The following is a 24,258-nucleotide window of genomic DNA, read 5'->3' on the forward strand; positions in this document are numbered from 1 at the left end:
CAGGGGCCAGGAGGGAATAAGTGACATATCCCTGCTAAAAATCTTGTTTTTCACCTGCTTGCTATGTGATTTGCATTAATCTACTTGATCCTGGTTTAAAGAATCTACCAGCAGATAGAAATAAGGAGCCTCCTCTTAGGGGAATTCAGTAGGGAAACTTGCACAGACAAATTTCATTGCTGCTGGGAGGTTTGTCTGCCTTCTTCTGGTAGATTCTTGGCGAGAGACTGCTGAGCTTGTCACTGTACCCAGCAATTGGAAGTTAAGAGCGGTGGCCGACCCTGACAATAGACCTCTCAAAGCCATCTCCTCTTTTTTCCTACTCCAGGACCCTCACTTTATCTAGGATGGCAATGTGCCCGGCTAAACAGATTACATTTCTCAGACTCCTTTGCAGCTAGGAATGGCCCTGTGACACAGGCCAGCGAGATATTAGCAAACATTGCTGGGTAGGGCTTATGGGAAAGTTCTTTAAAAGGTGGGGCCACCTCATTTGGCTCGTGCCTTTCTCCTTTCTGTCTGGAAAGCAGGTATGATGTGGGAGGTGGGACAGCCATCTTCGGAACGTAAGACAGCCATGCGTGCCAAGGAGGAAAAGGGACTCTGTGTTCTTTGTAATGCTGCAGGACTGTGCTGCTACGAGCTGCCCCTGGGTTTCTGTTAAGCGAAAGTGGCAAAGAGTTGATTTGGTTAAGCCACTAGGTACCGCACTACTGAGCACCGCTTACCTGACTGAGGCTGAAGCCAAGAGAACAGACAACTGAACGGGGGATTTAAACTAGTCCCCCGAAATCAGTGGTTCTCTACTGGGAGTAATTGTGTCCCTGGAGCGACATTAGGCGATATTGGGAGACATTTCTGGTTGTTACAACTTGGGAGACGGGTGCCACTAGCATTTAGTGGATAGGGACAAGAGATGCTGCTAAACATCCTAGAATGCAGAGGACAGCCCCCACCAGTGAGAGTTATCCAGCCCCGAGCGCCAGTAGTGCAGAGGGGGAGAAAGCCTCCAGCTACCCCCAGTCCTTCCAGAGCCCTGGACCTGAACCCACTCGCCGACCCTGGCACCCTTGTCTGTCCTCCGCTCTTGGAAACAACACTGTGTACTGGTCAGGCCGGAAAATTCATGTCCTTGACTATATTTTGTGCTTTCCTTTCACTAAGCCTTTGCTCATGTGCCGTTTCCTCTGCCTAGAATCCCCCTATTATCTTTTCTGTGCTTCTGTAGGTGGGGCCCAGGAATCTTCGTTTTTAATAAGATTCTCTGGTGATTCTGACGTAAGCAGCATGAGGTGACTCTAATCTAAGTGGCAGGAGAGGCATGACTTTATTACACCACAGTTGTTTTTTGAAATTCTACCCATTTTCCAAAAAGATAGTGGGAGCTCTACTCCAACTGCTAAGCCCTGCGCAGGGAATCCCTGTGGTGGAGAAGGCTCTGGTTCCTTCTGCCTCATCCTGAGTCTTGTCTCCAGGCCTCCTTTGGATTCTGTGAGCCACACAATATCCTTCCAACAAATCCACTGCCTCCTTCAGTCAGTCAGAGTGAGCTTCTGTCAGAAACCTGAAACTCAGGAAGCATGAATCATACTTGGGTTTCCCAGGAAGAGCGGTTGGGGATGCCTACTGGATCCTGATTCTCAGGGGCCAGTGAGAGGAGGCTGCTTTCCGAGAGGGTCCTGGGCCGCCTTGTGCCCCATCGGAAACTGGGCATCCAGCCAGCACTGCAGCAGCCTCTGGGGGCGCCTGACCAGGACAAGCCCTGCCGCTGCTTCCAGCGAACGCCCCAGACTCCGTCTGATTGGAAAGCCATCACTGGGGGTTTGCAGCTCAGCCTCCAGGCCGCGCTCTCCATCCCCTTCCTTTTGTTCATTCAGTGTGGGGTCCAGCCAGCCTGCTGGGGTGGGGTGGGGTGGGTAATATTCGAATTTTAGGATGGGCATTGGCTAAGCAGAATGAGCGCTGAAGCTGCAGCAGGGTCAGGGCATGCTCTGCGTTGAGGCATGGAGGGGCCTAGGGGCGGGGGCTAGTGACCAGGCAGAATGTAAATACTTTGATTTTTTGACAACCGGTTCGTTTGCGCTGGGTGCACCACACCTGGGGACCAGCTCAGTGCCGAGGGGAGGGGACATGAGTGCCTCTGAGGGAGGGGCTTTCTCCGGTGTGCGGTGTGCGTCTCTGCTCTTCTCTCCCTTGGTTCCCTCATCTTCTTCCCCTGCCTAGCCCTGCCTAGCCGAGGGCTTTGCGCAGCGCTGGTGGCCGACAAGCCTTTGTAAATAAACTTGACGGTCCCAGGGTGGAAGAAAGAAAACGCAGAGGTAGGGAGAGGTCGAAGGAAGGAAGAAAGGGGGAAAGTGGGTCTGTTCTAGAAAAATCACACTTTGGAGCTTCCTTCTGCCTTCCACTCCCACACCCCTAAAACTATTCAGGAATCACTTGAAGTGAGCATCAGGGGTGCTCTTGAAAAGAAGGGAAAGCACAAAATAAGGGTGATGTCTGAAAGAGTCAGGGAAGGATGCTGGTTAGTCCTCTTGCTGGTGGCAGGGATGGGAGTGGCTGCCACTTACCAAACGCTTACCTGATTGTTCACTCTGCTATTTCAGGACTATTGTTATCCCCATTTTAAATATAAAGAAACAGACTCAGAAGAGGTTGAATGGTTTGTGCAAGGTCACACCTCAGACAAGGGACTCAAATTTGTCTTTGCTGTCTCCATAGCTGGAATGCCTTGCTACTGGGAGGGTGGAAACAGCAGCCCTGAGTTGGTGCTGCCACCTAGTGACAAGGCAGAGAACTGTGGAGCCGATCTTTCTCTTCCTTCTGCCTCCTCCAGGCTCCACCCCACTTTCCAGTTTCAGAGAGACCAAGACAGTTCTGAGTTCTACCTGTGATGGCCAATCATTACATGTTTTGGCAGAAGCTTGGCCACTGAGAACTGACCCCTAGATGTAAGCTGGCACCTCATCAGGCTTCCTCACTGCATCCCAGAGCATAGCACTGAAGAAATATTTGTTGAATAAATGGATGACCAGGGACGCCCATCTCCACAGGTCCAGGGATCAACTGGTCTCCATAAGCAACCTCTGAAGCCGCTTTACTGTGAAGACCAGGGTTGACTGCATCCCAGTCTGGGGTCAAGACTTCTGCCTCATAAGGGGGGCAAGAAGGGGGAAGGTCTAGTCAAGGAGCATGTGTAAAGGGCACATGGAGATGGACAATAGGGTGGGGACTGCCTGGGAGCGGGGTGGGTGGGCCAGGGGAGAGCAATGGGGGGAAAATCGGGACACCTGTAATAGAACAATAAAATAAAATAAGGCCAAATAAAGAGACTTCTGCCTCAGTGTGGGTCCTGCACAGTCACTCTCATCGAGCCCCTAGTATGCCCCTGGTACCATGTGAAACAGCTTGTCTTGCATTATATAATTTCATCTGAGACCCAAATAGATCAACGCAGCATGCCCAAGTTCACAGAGCAAGGACTTGAACCCAGATCCTCAGACTCCAACTGCCGTGTTCTTCTTGCTCCACCACCCTGCCCTGCCACCCAACTTCCCCCCAGCTCAACGCGCCCCATGAAACCTTGTTTTCGTCAGCCTAGTCATCCAGGTGTGATGACTCAGGAGTCAATGTGGGACGGACTGCCAGGGGAAGACAGGCCTGTGTCAGCACAGCGGCTTTCCTGACCTTTAAGGCGGCAAGGAGCTACTTCAATCTGAAACGTGTGGCTGCTGAGTGATTTCAGTCTCAACCATAACAGGACACAATAGCTGGGCAGAGAAGCAGAAGCGATCCCCACTCACTGTGCTTTCCACAACTCATTCTGGGTCTTCTCCCAAACCCAAGGTCACCTCTGAGACCTCGTGACTTACGAGAGGCAGTTTGCACATATGTGCACATATCTCCCAGGTTGCGTCTGTCTGCAAGTCCAAGACAAAGTCCCAGTGCTTTCCACACTAGGTGCTTGGGAGTCCCTGTTCCTACAGGCATCTGTTCTTCAAGAGCCATCGCCCCTCCCCTGCTGCATCTCTGGCACCTGCTCTACTGCCCAGATATTCCTTCTAGACCCAGTTTTTGCAACTTTGTTGCAAATGGAGAGAAAACAGAAATCACCTTCTAGAAGGCAGGATGGTCTCACCAAACGCGTGCTTCACTCTGCCCAAAATTGATCCAACAACTTTTCTGGTTAGTCCTCAAAGGCTGCCTTCAAAGTACATCATCTGTGTCAAGAAATCCACTTTAGATTATGTGCTGCATAAACTAGTCACCCATCTGCCCGCAACACCATATGTGTATAGCGAGGGCAGATACTAGGCAGCATGCTCTAAAGTAGACTTTTTTTCACCTGAAATATCGGGATTACCCATCTAAGCCAGTGATTTCTTACATTTGGTGGTTACCAGACTGTTTGAAGATCTAATGAAAATTATTGGCCCTTCCTTCCCCTTAGAAAATATATAGGTATTTGTCAATTTTGCATTATATTATTTCAGGGATTCACAGGCTTCCATGAAACCCATATGTAGACCCCCAAGGTAAAAATCTTTCATCCGTCAACAGTCGCACTCACGATTCAAGCCACACAGCTGCTGATAGAGTGCGTAGTCCACAGCATAGACTTGGGAGTCCACAGTTGTCATCATTTGTCACAGTGTAGCAGACCAGGAGATCCTCATGCTTGCAAGAAGTAAACCTACTTGACATGAAGCAGAATGTTTGACTCAGCAGCCACTTTGATCTGGCAACTGATACAGTATGTCGATGGTGAGAGGGAAGGCCGGAGAGGAGGGTGGGGTGAGGTTCAGGGACGGAACGGAGACCGTAGGTTAAGTACATTACTTGATTGCTTTTTAATGGTTGGAAGCATAATGGTTCTTTAAAGTAATGTCATAATGTCACTTTGACAAAATGCTCTTGTGCTGAAATTAGCCATGTCAAGTGCCTTCCAAATGCAGTGAATGGGAGATTAGGACAACCTTTGTGAGACAGGGGGGCGTGCATAGAACACAATCACAAGGGCATAAGACCCCCAGGCTTTGTTCCTGTGGCTAAAAGTGCTTATTACAACCAAAGGGCAAACGCCTCTAGTTAGAGTAATACCAGGAGCTTCGATAGTACTTTGTCTTATCAGCCATTTACACTGTAGACAGAATTTTTGCCTGCTCCTTCTCTGAAGGTCTTTTGACTCACAGGAGGGTAGAGAGGGCATAAGAATGCTAGGAATTGGAGGGGAAGATATGCGAGAGAGCTTGAGGGATGGGAGCTTGAGGCATTGAAACCGAATTGAATGTGTCATGATTTTTGTCCAGGTTGATTCCGGTTTCCACCAAGGCTCAAGGGATTGACTTGATTGGATCATTGGCCTCAAGAACAAATTCTGGCCATAAACTAGGAATCCCTGTTCCTGCTCCAACTTCAGTAAGTGTCCTGAGTAGAGGTTTTCTATTATCAACCTATCTTTATGCTTCATATTAGGAGGTACTGTTGGTACCGCCACATACATGTGTTTGCACACGTGTGGGCGTGTCTGCCAGGCTGGATCGGCCTGCAAATGCCAGACAAAGTCCCAGTGCGTTCCATGCTAGGTGCTTGTGAGCCCGTTGGTTTCTCAGCTGACACAGCCCTATTCCTATTGGCATCTCTTCTTGGAGAATCAATTCCCTTCCCCTGCTGCATCTCTGGCACCTGCTCTTCCATTTGCTTATGAGTTCATTCATTCAGCAAAAGTGTGGTGAGCACCCACCTATGTCAGGCGCACTACACTGCTGGGGATCCGGGATAGAGGGATGAAGAAAGCAGACCCATCCCTGCCCTTGTGGAGCCCACAGTCTGGTGGGGGGCGGACATCAAAGAATGACTAAACTATAATTAATGGATGGCATCTGTGAAAAGTACCACGGAAGAGAAGCACCGAGAGCCAGGGGAACATATGCCCTGATCCATTGTGGAGAGGGCAGTGGCGACCAGAGCTGTTGGGGGGAGGTGGAACGGCGTGGGGCGGTTTGTCTACGGAAGTGATAACTCAGTCAAGCGCTGAAGGATGAGTAATGCGAGCAGTTGAAGGAGGAGAGGCCCAGTCTCGGTGAAGAGAAGGCAGGCAGCCACGTGGCCTGAAATGACAGGAACGCACTAGCTTGCGGCTTGAGGTGCCCGAGTGACTGGAGAGATGGCTCTACCTCTTTCTCACTTTACCACCTCTGAAAGCACTGTTGAGTTACATTTCCACAGAGAGACCCTCCCCCATTTTTAAGTTGGTGGCGCCACCCGACCAGCCTGCCTATCGACGCATCCATGCCCCTCACCCAAGGCAGGCACTCCACCCCTTTCCTTCGTCCCTCATCCCTCTCCAGCGTCTCCCAACTGCTCTCCTGTCCGCTCTCCGCAGGAAGCCAGAGTGACCCTTTTACAGTGCTGGTGGACCACATCAGAGCCCACAAGACCCCCGGCAATCTGGCGCCCACCTTCTGCTTGACCTGCTGGCCCCCCACAGTCCCTCTCAATCTCTCTCTTCTAGCCACACTGACCTCCCTGCTGAGCTTTGAACAAGCCAACCACGTTCCCACCTCAGGACCTTTGCACTTGCCATTCCCTGTGCCAAGGGCACTTTTGTTCCAGATATCCACACAGCTTGTTTCCTCACTTCTGCTCAAATGCCACCTCCTCAAGGGGGCCTTCCCTAACCCCCCCCCCACTCTCAATCTTGTTGTCTTACATGATACTCCGTGCCTTGTTTATTCACTGGCTGTCTTCCCCATGGTGCTGTGAACTTCGGGAGGTTCAGGCCCTTGTCAGTGTGTTCACCGTTGTATCTCCTGTGCTTAGGGCGGTGCTGGATACTTAGTCCGGGCTCCCCGACATTTGTTGAATGAGTGAATGAATGAATGAATGAACGGCATCACCACCCTGGACACCACCCTCCGCCCCTGCCTCCTCACCACTTCCCAGTAACTTCAGTGAAGGGGAGGGAGGAAGTGCTCAATGTCAAGACCCTATAGGTTCCTTCTGATGTCCCACACTTTCCCAACCTGCTAGCGAGGAGCAGGCTTTTGGTAGCCATGGAAATGGGGGGTAGAGCAGCTTCCAAGTGAGTGAGTGTCTGGGATAAAGAGGGAAAAAGCTCCTGGTGGTACTCGGGCCCAGGCACAGAAGGGAGGCGGCATCCTGGCCCACAGGTCACGGGGCCGTAGGGGTGGAGACAGGCTGTGTAGTAGCTTGGCGTTGGGAGGACCTGATCCGTGACAAAGCGGGGCCCCACCAGCAGATGAAACTGTGTGGCACCCAGCTGACTGCTGCCGCTCACAGAACGACTCTGGCAGCTGTTTTCCCTGTGAGTCTATGCCCTTTCCTCTGGCTCGGTGTTTCCCAAACTGCCGTCACGTGCGTACCACGACCACCGTTTCGGCTGCCTCCACGAACTACTGGCAGGGTTACTGACTTCCTTTTTTAAGTCAACTCACTTTTATTACTTGGACACATGTATTTTAAAAGGGAACAGATAAGGGAGACCAAAAGGAAAAGTGCGGCCAGCAGGACAAACCCTGCCCCAGAGGAAGAGCTGCAGGCCGAGGCGGCAATGGCGGGGAAGGCAGGGAGGAGCGCGGGGGGGGGGGGGGGGGGGGAGGGCCCTCTAGCCGCTGAGCAGAGGGAAGGAGAGAGGCTGCCGGACCCTGGGAATCACATGGGTGGGAGCTGCAGCCTGAGAGGGAGAGCTGGCCCTCAGGAGGGAGGTCGTGAGAAGGGAAGGTGTGGTGGGACTGTGTGGCGCTGTAGGTGTGTGGTGAGGAATGGACCAGGACACAGGGCTGAGACTAGGGGCAGGGCCTGAGGCAGGTGTGTAGGAAAGGACACCTGGAGCAGGTAAGGGTTAGGACAAAAGCAGGGTGTGGTTTAGGGAAGGGGTGCTTAAGAGTGGGGCACAAGGGGGGCTGCCTAAAAAGTTAAGGGGAAGAAGCCTGGGGGATGCAGAGGAGAACGCTGAGATTTGGAAGGGATCACAGTGGAGTGGCCTAGAAAGGGACTTGGAGGGAAGGGCAGCGTTGGGGTGTGTTCCCCTTCCCCCTCCCCAGATGGGCTGGGCTGTCCTCCTGGGACTGGGCAATGACCCTCGAGTTGCTCGCAGCGTAGCGCCTGAAGTCATCTCACGAGGCACTGGTACTTGTGCCCAGCTCCAAAACAAAGCATCCCAATGGGGACTTTGTGGGTCAGAAAGCAGAACTGGGCTCTTCCGTCAAGCAGATAAAAGAGCCCTTGGGGGCACTGGGAACTAAGAAGCGTGTTAGGGAATGAGAACTAAGGTGGAGGAGACCAGAAAGGTGAGCGGTCACACAGAGATCTGTCACAGCCGGAAATGCCAACTGCGAAGACACGGAGCTGCATTTGGATTCTAGACTCACATGCAGAATCACACAAATGATGTGCATGAGAAATTAAATGCGTGCAGGCAGCCTTGCCCCTCGCAGGTGCTCCTGGTCCTTACTCTGGCAAATAGGATGCTCCTTGCTAAGGAAATGTGGGTGCTTCCAAGTACTAAGAGGGTAGCAAGCTAGTACCTCATTTCTAAAGGCACGTGATTCTCAGTACCTATGACAGTGCTTGTGGCAAGCACTGATGGTTTGAGCTTCAGCTGGTTTGAGTTGGGCATCTGTCATTGGCAATCAATTCAAAGTGAAAAGGAAATGCTGACAAAATTCGGGTGCAGTCAGCACTCTCGGTTTCCCCATTTGAGACGATGGGAGCCCTTCCCAGACCGCTCAGAGCTCAGGGCCGCTGAGGGCATCGGCAGCATGGACCCCACAACTAACAACTTGGGCACTCTTAACAGGGATCCATAAATTCCTGAGTTTTACTTTAGGCTTGTTTGTTTCTTTCTACTTATTCTATTTACCCCCAGAATAAAAGTGAGCCTGAGCCCAGGGTCCCACCCTGCTGCCCTGAGAGGGCGTGATGCCAGCGAGTGAAAGACTAGAAGATGAATTCAGACTTGTTACTTTCCTATCGGTTTTCCATGGGAATTCACACTGAATTTAAAGCAGGTTGCAGTGGCTGAGGTAGCTGTAGGAAGGGGCAGGGGGCTGGGTGCAGGAAGGAGGAGGGAGGAGCGGGAGGCCGGGGTGATAGATAGTACAGGGCGCTTGTCCTTTACAGCTTCGCGTCTCTCCCTGCAAGACTTACTGGCTGAAGCTGTTACTCTGCCTCCAGAGGACACGATCCTGACTCAACCCTTGCCTCTCCCCTCCCCCCACCCAGCCCAGTCCACTGCCTACCTCTCACCTGCCCACTCCGCCCCATGCTGCTGCCACCGCCTGTGTTCACTTCAAAATTTCATTCTGTGGTCACCTGGGTGACCGCAAGAGCCTTCTAAGAAGGCTCTGTTCCCACGCTCGCCTTGCACCCCAACTGCCTTCCCCACAAAGCAGCCAGTGTAGCCTCTCCAAGAGACAAATCTGCTTACAGTCTCTCGGTGGCTCCCCTTTGCTCTTAGGAAAAAGTAAAAAAATCCTTAATTATGCCTGCCTCATCTAGCTGTGGCCTCTCTCTCTGGCCTCGCCCTCTCCCTCACTCTGCTCCAGCCACGCTGACTTCGCTCACCTCCTTAAAGGACTGTGCTCCGTCCCAGCTCAGGGCCTTTGCACTTGCTGTTCCCTTTGCCTAGAATGCCCTTCCCACTCTTTCTTAAGATCTGGTTTATGATCTAGCTCAGTGATTTTCAACCTTTCTCCTCTTGTGGCACACATAAACTAATTACTAAAATCCTGTGGCACATGAAAAAATATGTTTTTGCAGTTTTGATCAAAATACAGGTATAATTTTGATTGATTTAACTCCCAAATTATAGTAATGACCTATCTTTTATGCTCCAAAATGACTTTTTAAAAAATCAGGTTCTACCCTGAACAGTGTGGTTCAGTTGGTTGGGTGGGCATTGTCCCACAAAACAAAAGGTCCCTGTTTGATTCCCAGTCAGGGCAGATGCCTGGGTTGTGGGTTTGGTTCCCTGGTCAGGGTGTGTATGAGGCAGCCAATTGGTGTTTCTCTTTCACATCAATGTTTCTCTTCCTCTCTTTGTACCTCCCTTCCCCTCTCTCTCTATTTTTAAAAAAGATTTTATTTGTTTATTTTTTTAAAGAGAGGAGAAAGGAGAGAGCAAGAGAGAGAGAAACATCAATGTGTGGTTGCCTATCATGCGCCCCCTACTGGGGACCTGGCCTACAACCCAGGCATGTGCCCTGACTGGGAATCGAACCAGCTACCCTTTGGTTCATAGGTTGGCACTCAATCCACTGAGCCACACGAACCAGGGCCCCTCTTTCTAAAATAAATAAATAAAATCTTAAAAAAAATCAGGTGCCTATACTTGTATATAAGGATATCTGGTACCAAAAATGAACTGATCAGATGCAACCTTATTATGCAACTCTATTATAAGATGCAATAAGATGCAACTCTATTATATGACCTATATATATTTAAGGCTCAAGACAGGGAATTCACACCAGACAGCTGTTGTTGTGTTGGCTGTTGCCATTTTTTTATTTGACACTCTAAGGGAAAAGAGGTCAGTGTCTCTGACTAACTAGTCAGGTATTGCTTGTTTTAAAAATTCTGGCGGCACGCCGGTTGAAACCCCCTGCTCTAGTCCGTCTGTCCTTTTACACATTCTTACAGATAACCCTCGTTACCACAATTTTATGTACAGTGTGTGAGCGTCTGATCAATGGTGTCTTCCCAAATAAATGGTAAGCTCCCTGAGGGCAGGGAGGGGCCATGTCTGTTCTGCTTACTCTGGGTCTCCAGCGCCGGCCACAGGACCAGGCTGAGTCTTACCTACCCCTGAAGATCCTGCTTGAACAGATCCCTAGAGCTCCCCCTGCCTCCCTCCTTGCCTTGTCACCAACGTGAGTCAGCGCGGACCGACACCGTGCAGTTACTGTGCCACCCTTTGATCATTTGCTTGCACCTCTGTCTCGCCCATCGTCTGTGGAGTCCCACAGGGGGACGACCCCTGGCTTTGCTGTGCAGGTTTCTCTGACACCCCGCACCGTGCTTGGCCCGCAGGAAATGACTGTGTGAATAAGTGAATGAATCTGTGGAGACAGCTCCCTGAGACCGGGTGCTGTCCCCGGTAAACCAAGGGGCTGAGACAGACGATTCTGTCTTTTTTCTAACACTGGGGCTCCAACATCACATGCCTGTGCCTGTCAGCACCCCTCTGCGTTGTCCCCCATTGCCTTTAACTGTCGCCCTGGTAATTAACAAACTTGCTGCTACCACACTTCCTCTATTTCATTATGCAAAGGAAGCCTCACACCTAGGGGCTTTCTATAGATTATGCAAAAAAAAAAAAAAAGCATTTTAATATCTCCTTCCTCTTTGGCTCAAGTTTTTTAGGTAGGTCTTTCTCATGTTTATAAAGCAACCTTTTCATTTTCTAATTATTTAGAAGTACTTGCAGTACTTAAAAAGTTATGAAGACTAACATAGTGGAGACCCATAAATGCACCAAAGTACGTGTAGCTGAGGAAATAGAATGTGACCCAGGTACCTAAGCCTTTTCTTTAAAGAAGGACCTCTACCATCTGAGACCTCCCTAGATGCACTCGTACATTTCCATGGAATGGGAAAGTCGATTTCACACAACGCATCCAGGACAGAGCCTGGTGTCTCCTTGTCCAGGCTGGAAGTTTTCACCCTGTACTCTCTTCTAAGAAAAATGCATCTCCCTCCTCCCTCAGGCCTCAGCAGGCCTTCACCACATTCCTTTCAAGGACAGGCCTGGAGACTCTCTGAACCAAGAGGACCCCAGAGGGGAAGGAATCCAGAATCCCACCCAGCACAGCATTGCCTTCCTAATTGTTCCACCCTGGGGGCTCCGTGAGATGTGTGGGGAGCTCCAAACCCCGTGGAGGAAGGCCTCAGAAAAGAAAAAGGAAAACAAACAAAGGAGACATGAGCATTCAGATTGAGAGGAACATGTTTTCATTCATGGTGAAGTCTTCTGGAGGTGGGATTCATCTAGGAATGCACCCTAGAAGTCAACTTAATCATTCTTTCACTTCCTATCTGTAGGCTAGACCTGGAGCTAGAGGTTGGGGTTTGAGTATGAATAAGATATGATTCATAACCTCGAGAAACTTAAAGAGGTAAAGAAACATTTATGCTATAGTGTGATAATAGCTACCATAAAGATGTATGTGCAGGGTGTGAAGGACACTTCTGAGTCAACATACTCAGAGCTTCTTAGAGGAGGTGATGGTTGTCCTGCATTGGGAAGGATGGCACGTGCAAGGCATGATGTGTCCAGAATGCTTGTGGGGAGCTGCAGGTGGCTCCGCCTTCCTGGAGCAAAAGGTGGGCATGGACGGTGGTAGGCTATGTGGCCAGAGCTACAGCACCAAGGTCTACGTGCTAAGCTGCAGAGTCTGAACCTTCTGCAAGCTGGGGGTGGCCACTGGATGGTTCAAGGCAGGGGAGAGTCCTGAAGAGAAATCGAAAGCCCTGTGAACTGGTGTGGTGGGGAACTGGAGAAGTAAGACCAATCAGGAGGGGGTCACAGGGTTAAGGTGAGGAGTGGTGAGAGTCTGAACTCAGTTGGTGTCAAAGGCGAAGGAGAGGAAGGAAGAAAGCAAGCAGAGAAGTGTCCAGTAGCCACGGAGAGTGAGGGAAGGGAGGGTTCTGGGTAGTTCTCAAGATTTGGATTTGGCTGACTGGGAGCTGGCAGTGCTCTTCACTGACAGAACAAATTCCAGAGAATAAGTAGACCTTGGCATGGTCTTTGGGTGATGGAACTGAAGTTGAAAGTAGAAGGGATAAGACCCCCACAGAATCTATAAGCACGAAAGTCACTACAAGCAGAAAGAAGGGCATCGAAGGGTCAAGCCAGATTAGGGTGTGGATTATAGGGACTCTGAACAGGCACCCAGTTTTCTGAGGTGACATCCTGGCACAACTTGGGAGGACACAGCTTCAGTGAAGGGATATCTCGCAGTTCCAGGGTGCGAGTCTTGGGTGTCCATTTTAGCACCAGTGTAAGATCGAGGATGAAATCACCTACGGGCCTTAGTGAAGCAGCTCAATCTCCACTCAATTTGAGTCCAGTTTTTTTTTTTAATTTGGATAATTTATATTTAATTGGTTTTTTAAACAGTTTGATACATCTCAGTGGGGGTGGAGGAAGAGAGATAGAAAACACACATTGCAATTACTAGGCACTTTGGAGGAATACAGGAGAAAACCAGAAAAGGAAGCTGGATTCCATTTTTAAATTTTAGGGCTTTAAATAAAACCAAAGTTATATCTAGTTAAAGAATCAAATAGCATGGATGGAACTGGAGAGCATTATGTTAAGTGAAATAAGCCAGATGGTGAGGGACAAATACCATATGATCTCACCTTTAACTGGAACATAATAAATAGAAAAAAAAAAGGAAACAAAATATAACCAGAGACATTGAAGTTAAGAACAATCTAACAATGGCTGGGGGGAGTGGGGAGGGGACAGTGGGAAGAGGGGATTACAGGAACTACTATAAAGGACACATGGACAAAATCAATGGTGAGGGTGGAGGTGGGGGAGGGAGGGGGGTTTAGCTGGGGTGGGGTGGAGGGATGGGGAGAAAAGGTACACAACTGTAATTGAATAACAATAATAAATTAAAATAAAAAAAGAATCAAATAGTCATGTATCAAAAATGTCAGTTGCGAAGCCCTTTTCCTGCTCCCTTGAGACAATTACTTTCAACATTTATTAGATGAGTCTTTTCGTATTTACGTCCATAGTTCCAAATAACATGAGTATATCGATACTTCCTGATTTTGTCTCTATTAGGCATAGTCTATTGACGTTCCAACGTGGCAGACAAAGGTTTAGCCATGTTTACTCTACCCTCATTTCGACCACACACCCGCTTCCCATTCCCCCGTCCTCTCCATATAATTATGTCATATTTGGTTATACTGTTAGGGTAGAGAGCTAGATATTATAAAGGAATGGAGCAAAGGGAATCAAACAGATTAAGCATAATAAACTGGGGAGCTGAATCAGATGCTGAGCCTGTTTCACTAGGAAGTGGCAGCATTCACAGATTCCCCAGGGGACTGCTGCATTGGGACCTAATCCCAGAAGCAGGAAGAAAGCTACAGATGGTTGCCTGTCACTACTGGTCATTACCTATCATTACCAGGGAAGGAATAAGCAATAAAAGGGAAATTCCTCTGCTGGGCACGTGCCCAGCAGAAGCCAAGGTGGTATAGGAAGAGGTACTTCTACCATGAGACATGCCCAGTAGGAGCCAAGATGGTGACCACAATGCCTGTCTATCTAACCTGGGAAAAAGATTGGATTGAACAAGAGACAGAATCCCAGAAGATCTAGGAAATGGATCGGCTAGGGGGGAAACCAGCAGAAGCTTGTGAAAGACTGGGAAATTGATTGGTTAGTTTGAAAGGTTGAAAGGGTGCCTGGTCCTTCCCAAGCCTGCAATAATATAATCCAAGGCAATGAAGCTCTCTCTCTCCCCCACGAACATGCACTCAACCCCTTCATTCATGTATCTCTCTCCACAGCAGCCATGCGGGCCTAGCAGCTGCGCGGGCCCAGGCTCCAAGCGCAAGCCTGGGTACAGCAGCACAGTACCACCTGAAGTGCATCTGGGAACAGAAGCTGAGCTTGCTGGATGGAGACAAAGGCTGAACTGGACTAAGCTTTGCTATGGACTGACTAAATGGCAGAGAATTTATGGACACTGGCCTTTCTTCTGGGCTTGTTGAAGACTTTTCCACCGTGGGACAGATGAAGATGAGGCACTAGGATCCTGGGGGCAGCCTTCTATTTCCACCCACCCCAATAAATCTTACCACTAAACCTCATCCTCCCTTGTGTGGGTCCCTGGAAATGCTTTCTCAGGACCCCACGATGGGACCCCATTTCCACTGGCAACAAGATCGATTTTCAGTCTTCGCATTGTTAGGACCGTGGTAACGCTATTCACAACTGAGTCACTTAAGGTAGCCATGAGCTTCCTCCTTCCCTCTGCAGTTTGGAGTTGATCATTGTCCCCCGCCCTTTGTTTAGTTAGCTTTGTGGTACTTATTATTCCTAGTCCAACCTCTAATCCTTCCCCAATTGTGTAAAACCCCTCTCAAATTCTGTCGATGTCATCTTGTTGAATAAATCTTTTCTGGAGTCTTTTGGCCAGCTTCAGTCTGAACAGGCTGCTTTCTCCCCTGGCACGTAGCTGTCTGCCTGGAATTTTCCTTTATCGTGATCTTAGTGATTCCCATCGATTGCCTCTTGGGTTGGAGTCCCTTTTTCCTCGATCTTACATCTTAATTCTCTAGGTTTCCTCCCTTGTTTGGTGGAGCACACCCCTTAGCAGCTTCCTGAGAGCATAAGGCAGTACGTTTTTCTGAAACCTTGCATGTCATGTTTGAAAATATGTGATTCTCTTCTCATACTTTTTTCTTTTGGTAATTTGGGTATAAAATTCCAGGCAGAAGATGGTTTTCCTTCAGCAAGCATCATTCCCTTGACTTCCAATTTCCAGGCCTGATGACAACTCGGATGACATTCTGCAACGGTTTTTTTCTGGGGGGGGAGGTGCATTTTACAAAGTCTTTCATCTTGGAAAACCCATTGGATCTCCTCTTTGTCCAAGTTATCCAAAGTTTCACGGTGATGTGTAACTCAACTCAATGCTGCCAACAGGGCCCGAGAGCATGGGCCGTATAGCTTACATCAGTAAATGCTGCAGAGTATCCAGAGTATCCAAAGATGTGCCCAAGTCCTTAGGAGCTGGAAATGCATGGGAACTGTGGGGGATAAGGCAAACAGGATTTGGTGAGTGTGAAGTATTACACATTATAAGATCTGTATGGACAACATTTCTGCAAAGTCCAAGTCTCTGTATTTTAAGGGAGAATAATCCAGGGTCTCCACCAGATTCATTCATTAGCAACTCAGCTTTCCCATGCACTCAACAAACGTCATGCCTTCCATATCTACAGCCCCTTGTTCAGGTGGTGGTGAGCTACCAATCAGGTTCTCGTTTTGATTTCTAAGTTCTGCTCTCACTGCCAGGAGTTTTTTTTAGCCTCTAGGGGGCAGACTTTGCTGCCATCCTTCAGAAAGCCACAAAAGCTGTGTTCAGTGCCAGATGTTGCTCAAGCTCCCTGGGGAATGAGCCAGTTGGGAGAAAACTGGGCACCAGGGCCCCTTTTCAGGAAGCAACCCCTAAAATGTATTTCTCCTTCCCCTTCAAGGTTTTACCTATAGATACCTAGAGGTAGGACATATTGATAAATAAATGTAACACATAGTAAGCTACTTAATACATGATTTTTCAATGGGTGACTACTTAATATTTCACTCTATGTCATATCTACCCAATATTTATATAGCTGCTGTATCCCTGGTGGGAATCAGCCAAGAGACAGCATCACCCTGGTGGCTCTCAGAATATTCTTGAAGGAATGAACACACATTATCTGGTTTCATTCTCACAACAACCCTGCGAGGCATGTATTTTTAATCCTCATTTTACAGATTCAGAAACTGAAGTCCAGAGAGGTTGAGTGCCCAAGACCCCAAAGGTAATATTGGCAGAACGGACTTCAGATCTTGAGTAGACTGAATGCAGAGCTCACCGCAGAGCCTGCTCACTGCATCCGACAAGGCTACCCCAAACATCCCTCGGATCCCAGGGGAGGCCCTTTGGCATCTGTCATCAAACTGAAGCACTGCCCCAGAAGAGCATGTGGGAGAGGCTTCACGCAAGGGCGCACCGGAAATCTGTCTTCCTGTTGCTTGTTCTTATGCTAATTAGCTGTGGGACTTGGCTAATACACTCTGACTCTCCAGGCCTCAGTTTCCATATCTGTAAATGAAATTAAGAATATATTCTGAAAAGTTTGGGGAGAGGACCACGATGACCTAGGGAAAGGAAACAGTGAGAGGTCTTTCCAAGAGAGTGGAGGTCCAGTGCTCCCTATACTCCCATAAAGAATGATGGGAAACACTGTTGGAACTTTGAGAATAGGGAATGTCAAGTTAGTGTAGAAATTCTCAGTTGAGCATGTTTCCTTTCCAAACATTCCGTTATAATCCATAATTTCTGCCAACAAGTGGGTAGCTCCAAGCAGTGTTTCCCCTCTTGTGAACTGGTGGTTCTGTAGTAGGCAACTCAACAGGCTTGAGAGGAGCAAGAATGATGGGCTGAGTACAGAAGGTCAAAGGGCAGAAAGCCCCAGGTGCCTAGAAACAGGCAAACTTAGGAAAACAAGGACCTCACCCCCAGGGTAACCTTTCCTCCCCTAGCGTATCACTGGTCTTGCAGTTTAGACCCCCAACCTTTCATAATGCTGGTTGTGGGGTTCAGACCCTCTCCTGACCTTTCCTCTTCTTACATGCCATGCAGTAGACACCCTGTGGAGGGCCAACATGCTGAAGAGTGGCCTCATGAGACTCCCTCGTGGGCCCCTCCACGACCACTCCCTCAAGCATTAACCCCTAGGGGTAATACCTGGGCTTCAGTTGTGTTTCGGCTCCAGGCTCAGAAAAGCAGCAAAACCAGATAAGCGATGCCACAGCTGACATCAGGACCAGCTGCACTGACTAATGATCCCCTGCCCTGGTGCCGACCAATCAATGGAGACCATGACTGTGAAAGGACACACCTAGAAAGCTGATGAATATTCTGTTGAGATCCTCCCCTGGGAGCCCCCCCCCCCGCCCCCCGTAAAATCCTGGTCCCTAAAAGCCCTTAGGATGGAGGACCCAGCTTGGCTGTCTCTGGAGCTCTCCCAAGCTTTCCCCCAAACCCTTCCCCCAGGCACATTTTCCTTGCCTCTCTCTTTTTCCTAAGCTCCAAGGACCCTTCTTTTACCTCTGTAATTTGTTTTCTGAGCTCATTTCTCCTACATCTCCCTTCTGCCTCTGTGACTTTCTAAATAAACTTTCTGTTACAGTTTGAGGCTTGCCTCTGAATTTTTTCTCAGCCAGAACTCAAGTACCAAGGTTGCTGAACCAAGGTCCGGTCTGACTCCAACAAGTCCAACGCCTGTTTTTGCAGCCAACGGTTCTGACCCCATTAGGGGTGCTTAAACTCGGGTACATGTTGAGATCACTTGGGGAGCTTTCCACATGTAGATGCCAGGCTCCACACCCAGAAACCCTGATTTGGGCTGTGGCTGAGGCATTGAGAATGTTGAGTTCCCCCACTCTATTTTATTTTATTTTTTTAAATACAGTTTTATTTATTTATTTTTAATTGATCTTGGAGAGAGAGAAGCATTGATTTGTTGTTCCCCTATTTACCCATTAATTGGTTGCTTTTTAAATGTGCCCTGACCGGGGATTGAACCCACAACGTTGGTGTATTGGGATGATGCTCTAATCAACTGAGCTACTTGGCCAGGGCCCCCATATGATTTTAATGTGCAACCAAGTTGAGAACCACAGTCCCAACTTGGGTTGCACATTGGGTTACAGAACTTAAATTCTTCATTTTTGGTCTAAAGATTAAAAAAGAAAACAAACAAAACGCACTGGCACCCTGTGGCTCTCAAACTTGAATGTGCGAATAAACGCATCACCTGGAGATGTAATAAAATGCAGACTTCTGTTCAGGAGGTCAGGCGTGGGCCTGGGCTTCTGCCCCTGTAAGAGGCTCCCAGGCATTGCCCACACTGCCGTCCATCCCAGGCTGCACTTGGGAAGCCAGGCTGTAGCTCAAATGCAGACTTGCAAGAGAAGTAATGCTCTTCAGACCGTCTGGGCCCTGAAGGAGGAAGTTACTTCACTTCTACCAGCCCCAGTTTCCTGATCAATATGAAATGCAGGCAAGCAAGAGTAACCACTGTCCAGAATTCTTGTGATGGTAAAATGAGATAATGCAGTAAATATGTTTAGCACAATACAACAAATGTTTCCTTTTTAATGGTTAGGATAGTCGACACTCATGAAATGCTTACTATCTGCTGGGCATTTTCAAAGTGCTTTTGTGTCTTAAGTCATGCAAGCCCCAAATCATCACTGTGAGGTGGGCACTATTATTTCATCATCCCGATTTTACAGATAAAGAAACCAAGGTGAGGTGGAGTACCTTAATTTACGTTACATACCCTGGAGTAGCTAAGCTGGTGTTTGAACCCAGGGAGAAAGTCCCGCCCTTCCGAGGGCTGAAATGGATCAGTGGACAAAGGCCCTTCTGCCCTGCAGGGCTGACTTTCAGAGGTCCTGAGTTTAGGATTTACTCTCTGGAATGGCCCGCCCAGCAGGTGGCAGCCCAGGGCTACTTAGGTGCCGTGCCCTTCACCACGCAACCGCCGCTAGCACTTAAGCATCTCCTACTGCCCTCTCCCTTCCACCCTCACGTCCTCGCCTAGGAGGCAGCCCCGGGGATCCGTCAAGACAGAATAGCCCTATCCAACAGGCTCCAATATGAGCTCCCCTCCGGTAAGACGACGTGCGCACCGAAAGCAACCGACCAAGTGAGTTTTTTGCAATTCCCCCTTTACCCCAGGAGCGCAACCAGGCCGCGAAATCTACAAATCCCTCCTTATGCCACAGTTCAGGAAGGGTTTGGGAGCCCAGCCAAGTGGGAAAAAGTTGGGAATTCCTCTTGGGTTCCCCAGACCATTCTGGAGGCGCCGGGCCTCGGTGCACGCGCGCGGAAGATGTGGACCGGTGCGAGGCAACTATTTGGAGGGTTACCTCGGAAAGGAGGACAGGATTTTCTCGCGTGGTCCTCTGGGAGGGGGGCAAATGAATTTGAGGGGCAGTTCAGGGGGTGGGGGTTAACCGGGCGGTTTCCATGGCGCCTGGGGCGTGGAGGAGGAATGCACCCCTCAAACTGTGGCGAAACAACTGGGCTGTCAGGCCCGCCCGGCCGGAGGAGGTGGGGGTGTGGGGGAGGGAAGCCAGGCGGGACGGGGGCGGGGCGGTCACGTGCGCCCTAGGGGCGAGGCCCCAAGCCGGCCGGGGAGCAACCGGAGTCCGGCGAAGTGGCTGCGCTAGGAGCTAAGTCTTTTCCCGGACCGAAGCGCTGAACATGGCTAGAAAGCCTTAAGCGGACTCAAGGCGCCTGCGGCTGGCCTGGGAGACAGCGGTTGGGGACAGCAGGCCCCACGAAAAAGTGGGGGCAGAAGTTGGGAGGTGAAGGTTGGGAGGCCCGCTGGTGGCTTTCACGCAGGATTGGACCTCCATTTCTTCTGGGGCAGACCGGAGCAACTGCCCCATCAGCTTTAGGGGACCAGCCGAGGCTACTGTGCTTTAAGACTGCCGGAGTTCTCAGCACCTGTCCAGCGCTCCAGGTGAGACCGTGGCCATGGTGAATGAAGCCCCCGACCTGGAGGAGCGGGATGGCACCCCTGAGCAGGAATCAGAGTTCCGGGCAGACCCCACCATTTCTGCCCACCCCAGCGTCTCGGCCCATCCCAGCGTCTCTACCGACCCCAGCGTCTCAGCCCATCCCAGCGTCTCCTTCCACCCCAGCTTCTCCGCGAACCCCAGCAATTCAGCCTTCCCCAGTACCTCGGCCAACCCTGGCGTCTTGGCCCGACCCAGTAGCTCGGGCCCCGAGGACCTCAGCATGATCAAGGTGAGCAAGCGCCGCTGGGCGGTGGTCCTGGTGTTTAGCTGTTACTCCCTGTGCAACGCTTTCCAGTGGATCCAGTACGGCTCCATCAATAACATCTTCATGTACTTCTATGGCGTCAGTGCCTTTGCCATCGACTGGCTGTCCATGTGCTACATGCTGACCTACATCCCTTTACTACTGCCGGTGGCCTGGCTGCTGGAAAAATTCGGCCTGCGCACCATCGCCCTGACGGGCTCCGCTCTCAACTGCCTGGGGGCCTGGGTGAAGTTAGGGAGCCTGAAGCCTCATCTTTTCCCAGTCACTATGCTGGGCCAGGTCATCTGCTCCGTGGCCCAGGTCTTCATCCTGGGCATGCCCTCCCGCATTGCTTCTGTCTGGTTCGGTGCTAACGAAGTCTCAACGGCCTGCTCCATAGCTGTCTTTGGCAATCAGGTGGGTAGCAGTGTCTGTGGGTGTTCACGGGAATGGGCATCAAATCATTGTGGGACTGCGTTTAATTTTACCTAACTGCAACTTAACTGTGTGGGAGACTAATTTTCTGACTTCAGCTGTGTTTGTGACTCTGGGTGACTTTATGGCTGGGTGTGATTGATGGTGGGAGTGATTATGACTGAGTGACTGTGTAAGAGAAGGGCTGGGGGAGCAAAAGGAGGGGATTTCTCTCCCCACTCACATTTTCTCCTCCCCTAGCAGAAAGCATGCTTTAGAAACATACGACGGTTTTGATGATTTTATTCCTGAACCTGTCAGTCCACCGGCTTAGACCTTGGACTTCAGGAAAGCTATCCTTTCTCTGGGAGCAGCTCCAGGACGCCAGACTATTCTGGTCCCATCAGAATTTAGCAGGTGTTGTTAGCCTGACCAACAGCTTTCCTAGAGTGCAGTATCTCCTGTAGCATAGAGAATTGCAGAGTGGTGCCCTGGTCACATTTGGCACTATTCTTACCTTCTTTTATACACAGCTAAAGCCAGGACAGTAGGAACAATGCTTTCTGCCAAACTCTGTCCCTCTGGTTTACAGCCAAGTTCAGCAGGATAGAGAAGAAATCTCACTCTGAATTTCCAAAGACTAGAAAACTTGGAAAGCCCTGGGAAGCTCATCTCTTAATCCCTTCTCTTTCCTTCTTTTTGGAAGGAGCATCTCAAATTCCTTGCATCTCAATGTGGTCATGACCCAGAAACTTGGGTGTGTTATGAGTCTGATTGTCTTCTCCAAATATTTGAAGCAAGTTATATACGGGGCTCTTCTTCATCTGGACCCCTGTCTCCAGGACTCACTGCTTCCCAAGGCTCGCTCACTTGTGGCTCTGTGTTTAAAATAACCAGTAACCTTTAGTTCATACAGGCCTGTTTCCTCTTAACCTGTTTATCGCATTGAGAAAAGTTAACCTTTCATTTAGAAACTTCTTATTTGGGTCAGAAATTTCCAAAACTTCTCTAAAGGCAAATTTTCATTCTGTTCATCTTCACCACCAGGAAGTTGACTTGAGCTAAATTTGCCCAAAGCACTCAGTCCTGCCACTGGGGAAACAGTGTAAGCAATCAATGAAAACACGCAGAGAGGCCTTCGTTAGCACACAAACAGGCGACAGAAAAATCCTTTACCCAGTTCTTTTCTTTTTCCCCACCTGTAGGATTTAATGTTCTGGAGATAGAATTGATTTGGAGTCCAGGGGTGAGACAAGATGGGTCTTGTTCAGGGCAACTAAAAAATAGGTGTTGAGGGTGACATTTACCCTATCCTCTCTGAAAGCCGGAGTCTAAGGCGATGACGTGGGGAGTTTTAACGCCCCCACTGCAGCCCTGCTGGTGGCCTTGACTTCGCTGGAATTTTCCTTTATAGGAGGTAAAGCAGGGGGTGGGGGTGAAGGGCAGCACCTTTCAAACTCCCGGAGAGATAAATCTCCCTATTTGCAGTAGAACAGGATGCAGACAAGGCCACTGTTTGGGGAGGGCACAGCGAACTGGGAGCAGCCCTCAGGTGGCCCGGTGAGATCAGAGAACCCCACGCTTGTTTTGTTAACCGTTAAAGGTAAACTAACAGGTTTTCTTATCCTTCCTCACACACCAGTGAGGGGACCTAACACCAGATATATCTTTACATTTAATAAGAACAGTTACTCATTCATCACCCCTACACCCACCAAGGCCAGGACCTGCTAAGAACTGCACAGTTAAATGCACTCTGACGGCATGTAGTTGTATCACAGAGCACCTGTTTAGTCTGATCTTTTAGGCTCAACCCACCAGGCTAGGTTAAAAACAAACAAACATGGAAAAAATGGAATTGTTTATGCTTCCTCACATAGAGATAAATATTTGGTTTTCAGCATGTTTTAAAAGAATTGGCTTATTGATTTTTAGCGAGAGGAAAAAAGAGAGAAAGGGAAACATCAGTTTGTTGCTCCACTTATTCATGCATTCATTGGCTGATTCCTGTGTGTGCCCTCACTGGGGACTGAACTCCGCAATCTTGGTGTGTGGGGACCTGGCCAGGGCCTCTGAATGTGTTTTAGCCTTTCTTTCTGAATAACACATGACTGAGTGGAGGAGAATTACATGTTAACAAAGCACCTTGAGCTTCGCTCCTTAGAAAAAAGGCTCCACAAAGCCGTTAAACAAATTTGAAATGTCATTCCGCCGAAGGATTCTTCACAGGCTGCAACCTTCACACTCATCAGCAAAGCCCCTGGTGATTTTGACCTCTCCCTTCTCGTGCTTCTTCTATGCTCCACACACGCACCAGACCCTACTCGCACTCAATCCAACATTCATTCATTCCTTCAGCAGATTCTTACTTGTGTGGAGGAGGAAGAAAATTTCTTCTGCCCTTCTAGGTTCTTTCCACTGGTCTAATAATGAAATCAGCATGAGGCAGATTAACAAGAGAAAGTAAGCAAATTTAATTACATGTGTACAGATGCGAACACCATATACATGAAAGAGTTAAGAGACCCTACACACATGAGCAGTTCAGAGACAGAAAGATAAAAGGAGGTTTATATGACATCCTTAGGACTAAGGTAAGATGCCTTGGGCCTTCAGAGGGGAAGGAGGGGCCTTCAGGGGACAGTAAGAGGAGTAGATACTCAGTAGTTGGAAGTTTGTCCTGCCCTATAGATTGGTCGTCAAGGTTATTTCTGGTAACAACTCTTACTATGGATGAGGCCCCCAATTTAAATTCTCCTAGGTAGTTAAGGGGGGGGCAGGAGGTCCTCCTGAATCTGCAGGCTCTCAAGGGCCTTCAGCTTGAAATAATCCATATGCCAAAGTAGCACATCTTGGGGAGGCCTGTTCTGAACCCCTTTATGTAGCTCCTACCTTTTTTCCAGTCGCGAGGGCTGCAAAGCTAACCCCTGCCTTCTCAGAGTTCTTGCACCAGATGTTTTAATTGTACCAGGCACTTAGATTCAGATTAAAAAAAAAGCAAAACTTATTAGAGTATAGAGGATTTATTTTCAGTTATCCACAAGGCTTTTAGTATCTTCTTTGCCTAATTGCCATGGGAAAATTGAAGAGGAAAGGAGCTAAATATCTATCAGACAGCTATTCTGTGCAAGGCACGTTTTCATCCATTATTTAATGTTCAGCGCTACGAGGCAGGTGGAATTGTCCCCATTGTTACAGGGAGGAAACTGAGCCGGCAAATGGAGCAGCCTTCCTTATT

The 24,258-nt window shown here is 49.3% G+C and overlaps 1 protein-coding gene across 3 annotated transcripts in view; it reads left to right on the forward strand.

The window, feature by feature from the left end:
• The first annotated feature begins 19,957 nt into the window (after window positions 1–19,957).
• FLVCR2 (FLVCR choline and putative heme transporter 2) overlaps window positions 19,958–24,258 on the forward strand; it is a 56,423-nt gene continuing 52,122 nt past the window's right edge. For all 3 annotated transcript variants that reach the window (XM_045202170.2, XM_053927538.1, XM_024568182.3), the window contains exon 1: window positions 19,958–21,023. In XM_045202170.2, coding sequence (XP_045058105.1) covers window positions 20,319–21,023 — 705 coding nt within the window. In that variant the 5' untranslated portion in view covers window positions 19,958–20,318. The remainder of the gene's footprint in view (window positions 21,024–24,258) is intronic.

This window comes from Desmodus rotundus, chromosome 7, assembly GCF_022682495.2.
Source record: "Desmodus rotundus isolate HL8 chromosome 7, HLdesRot8A.1, whole genome shotgun sequence".
Lineage (NCBI taxonomy): Eukaryota > Metazoa > Chordata > Mammalia > Chiroptera > Phyllostomidae > Desmodus > Desmodus rotundus.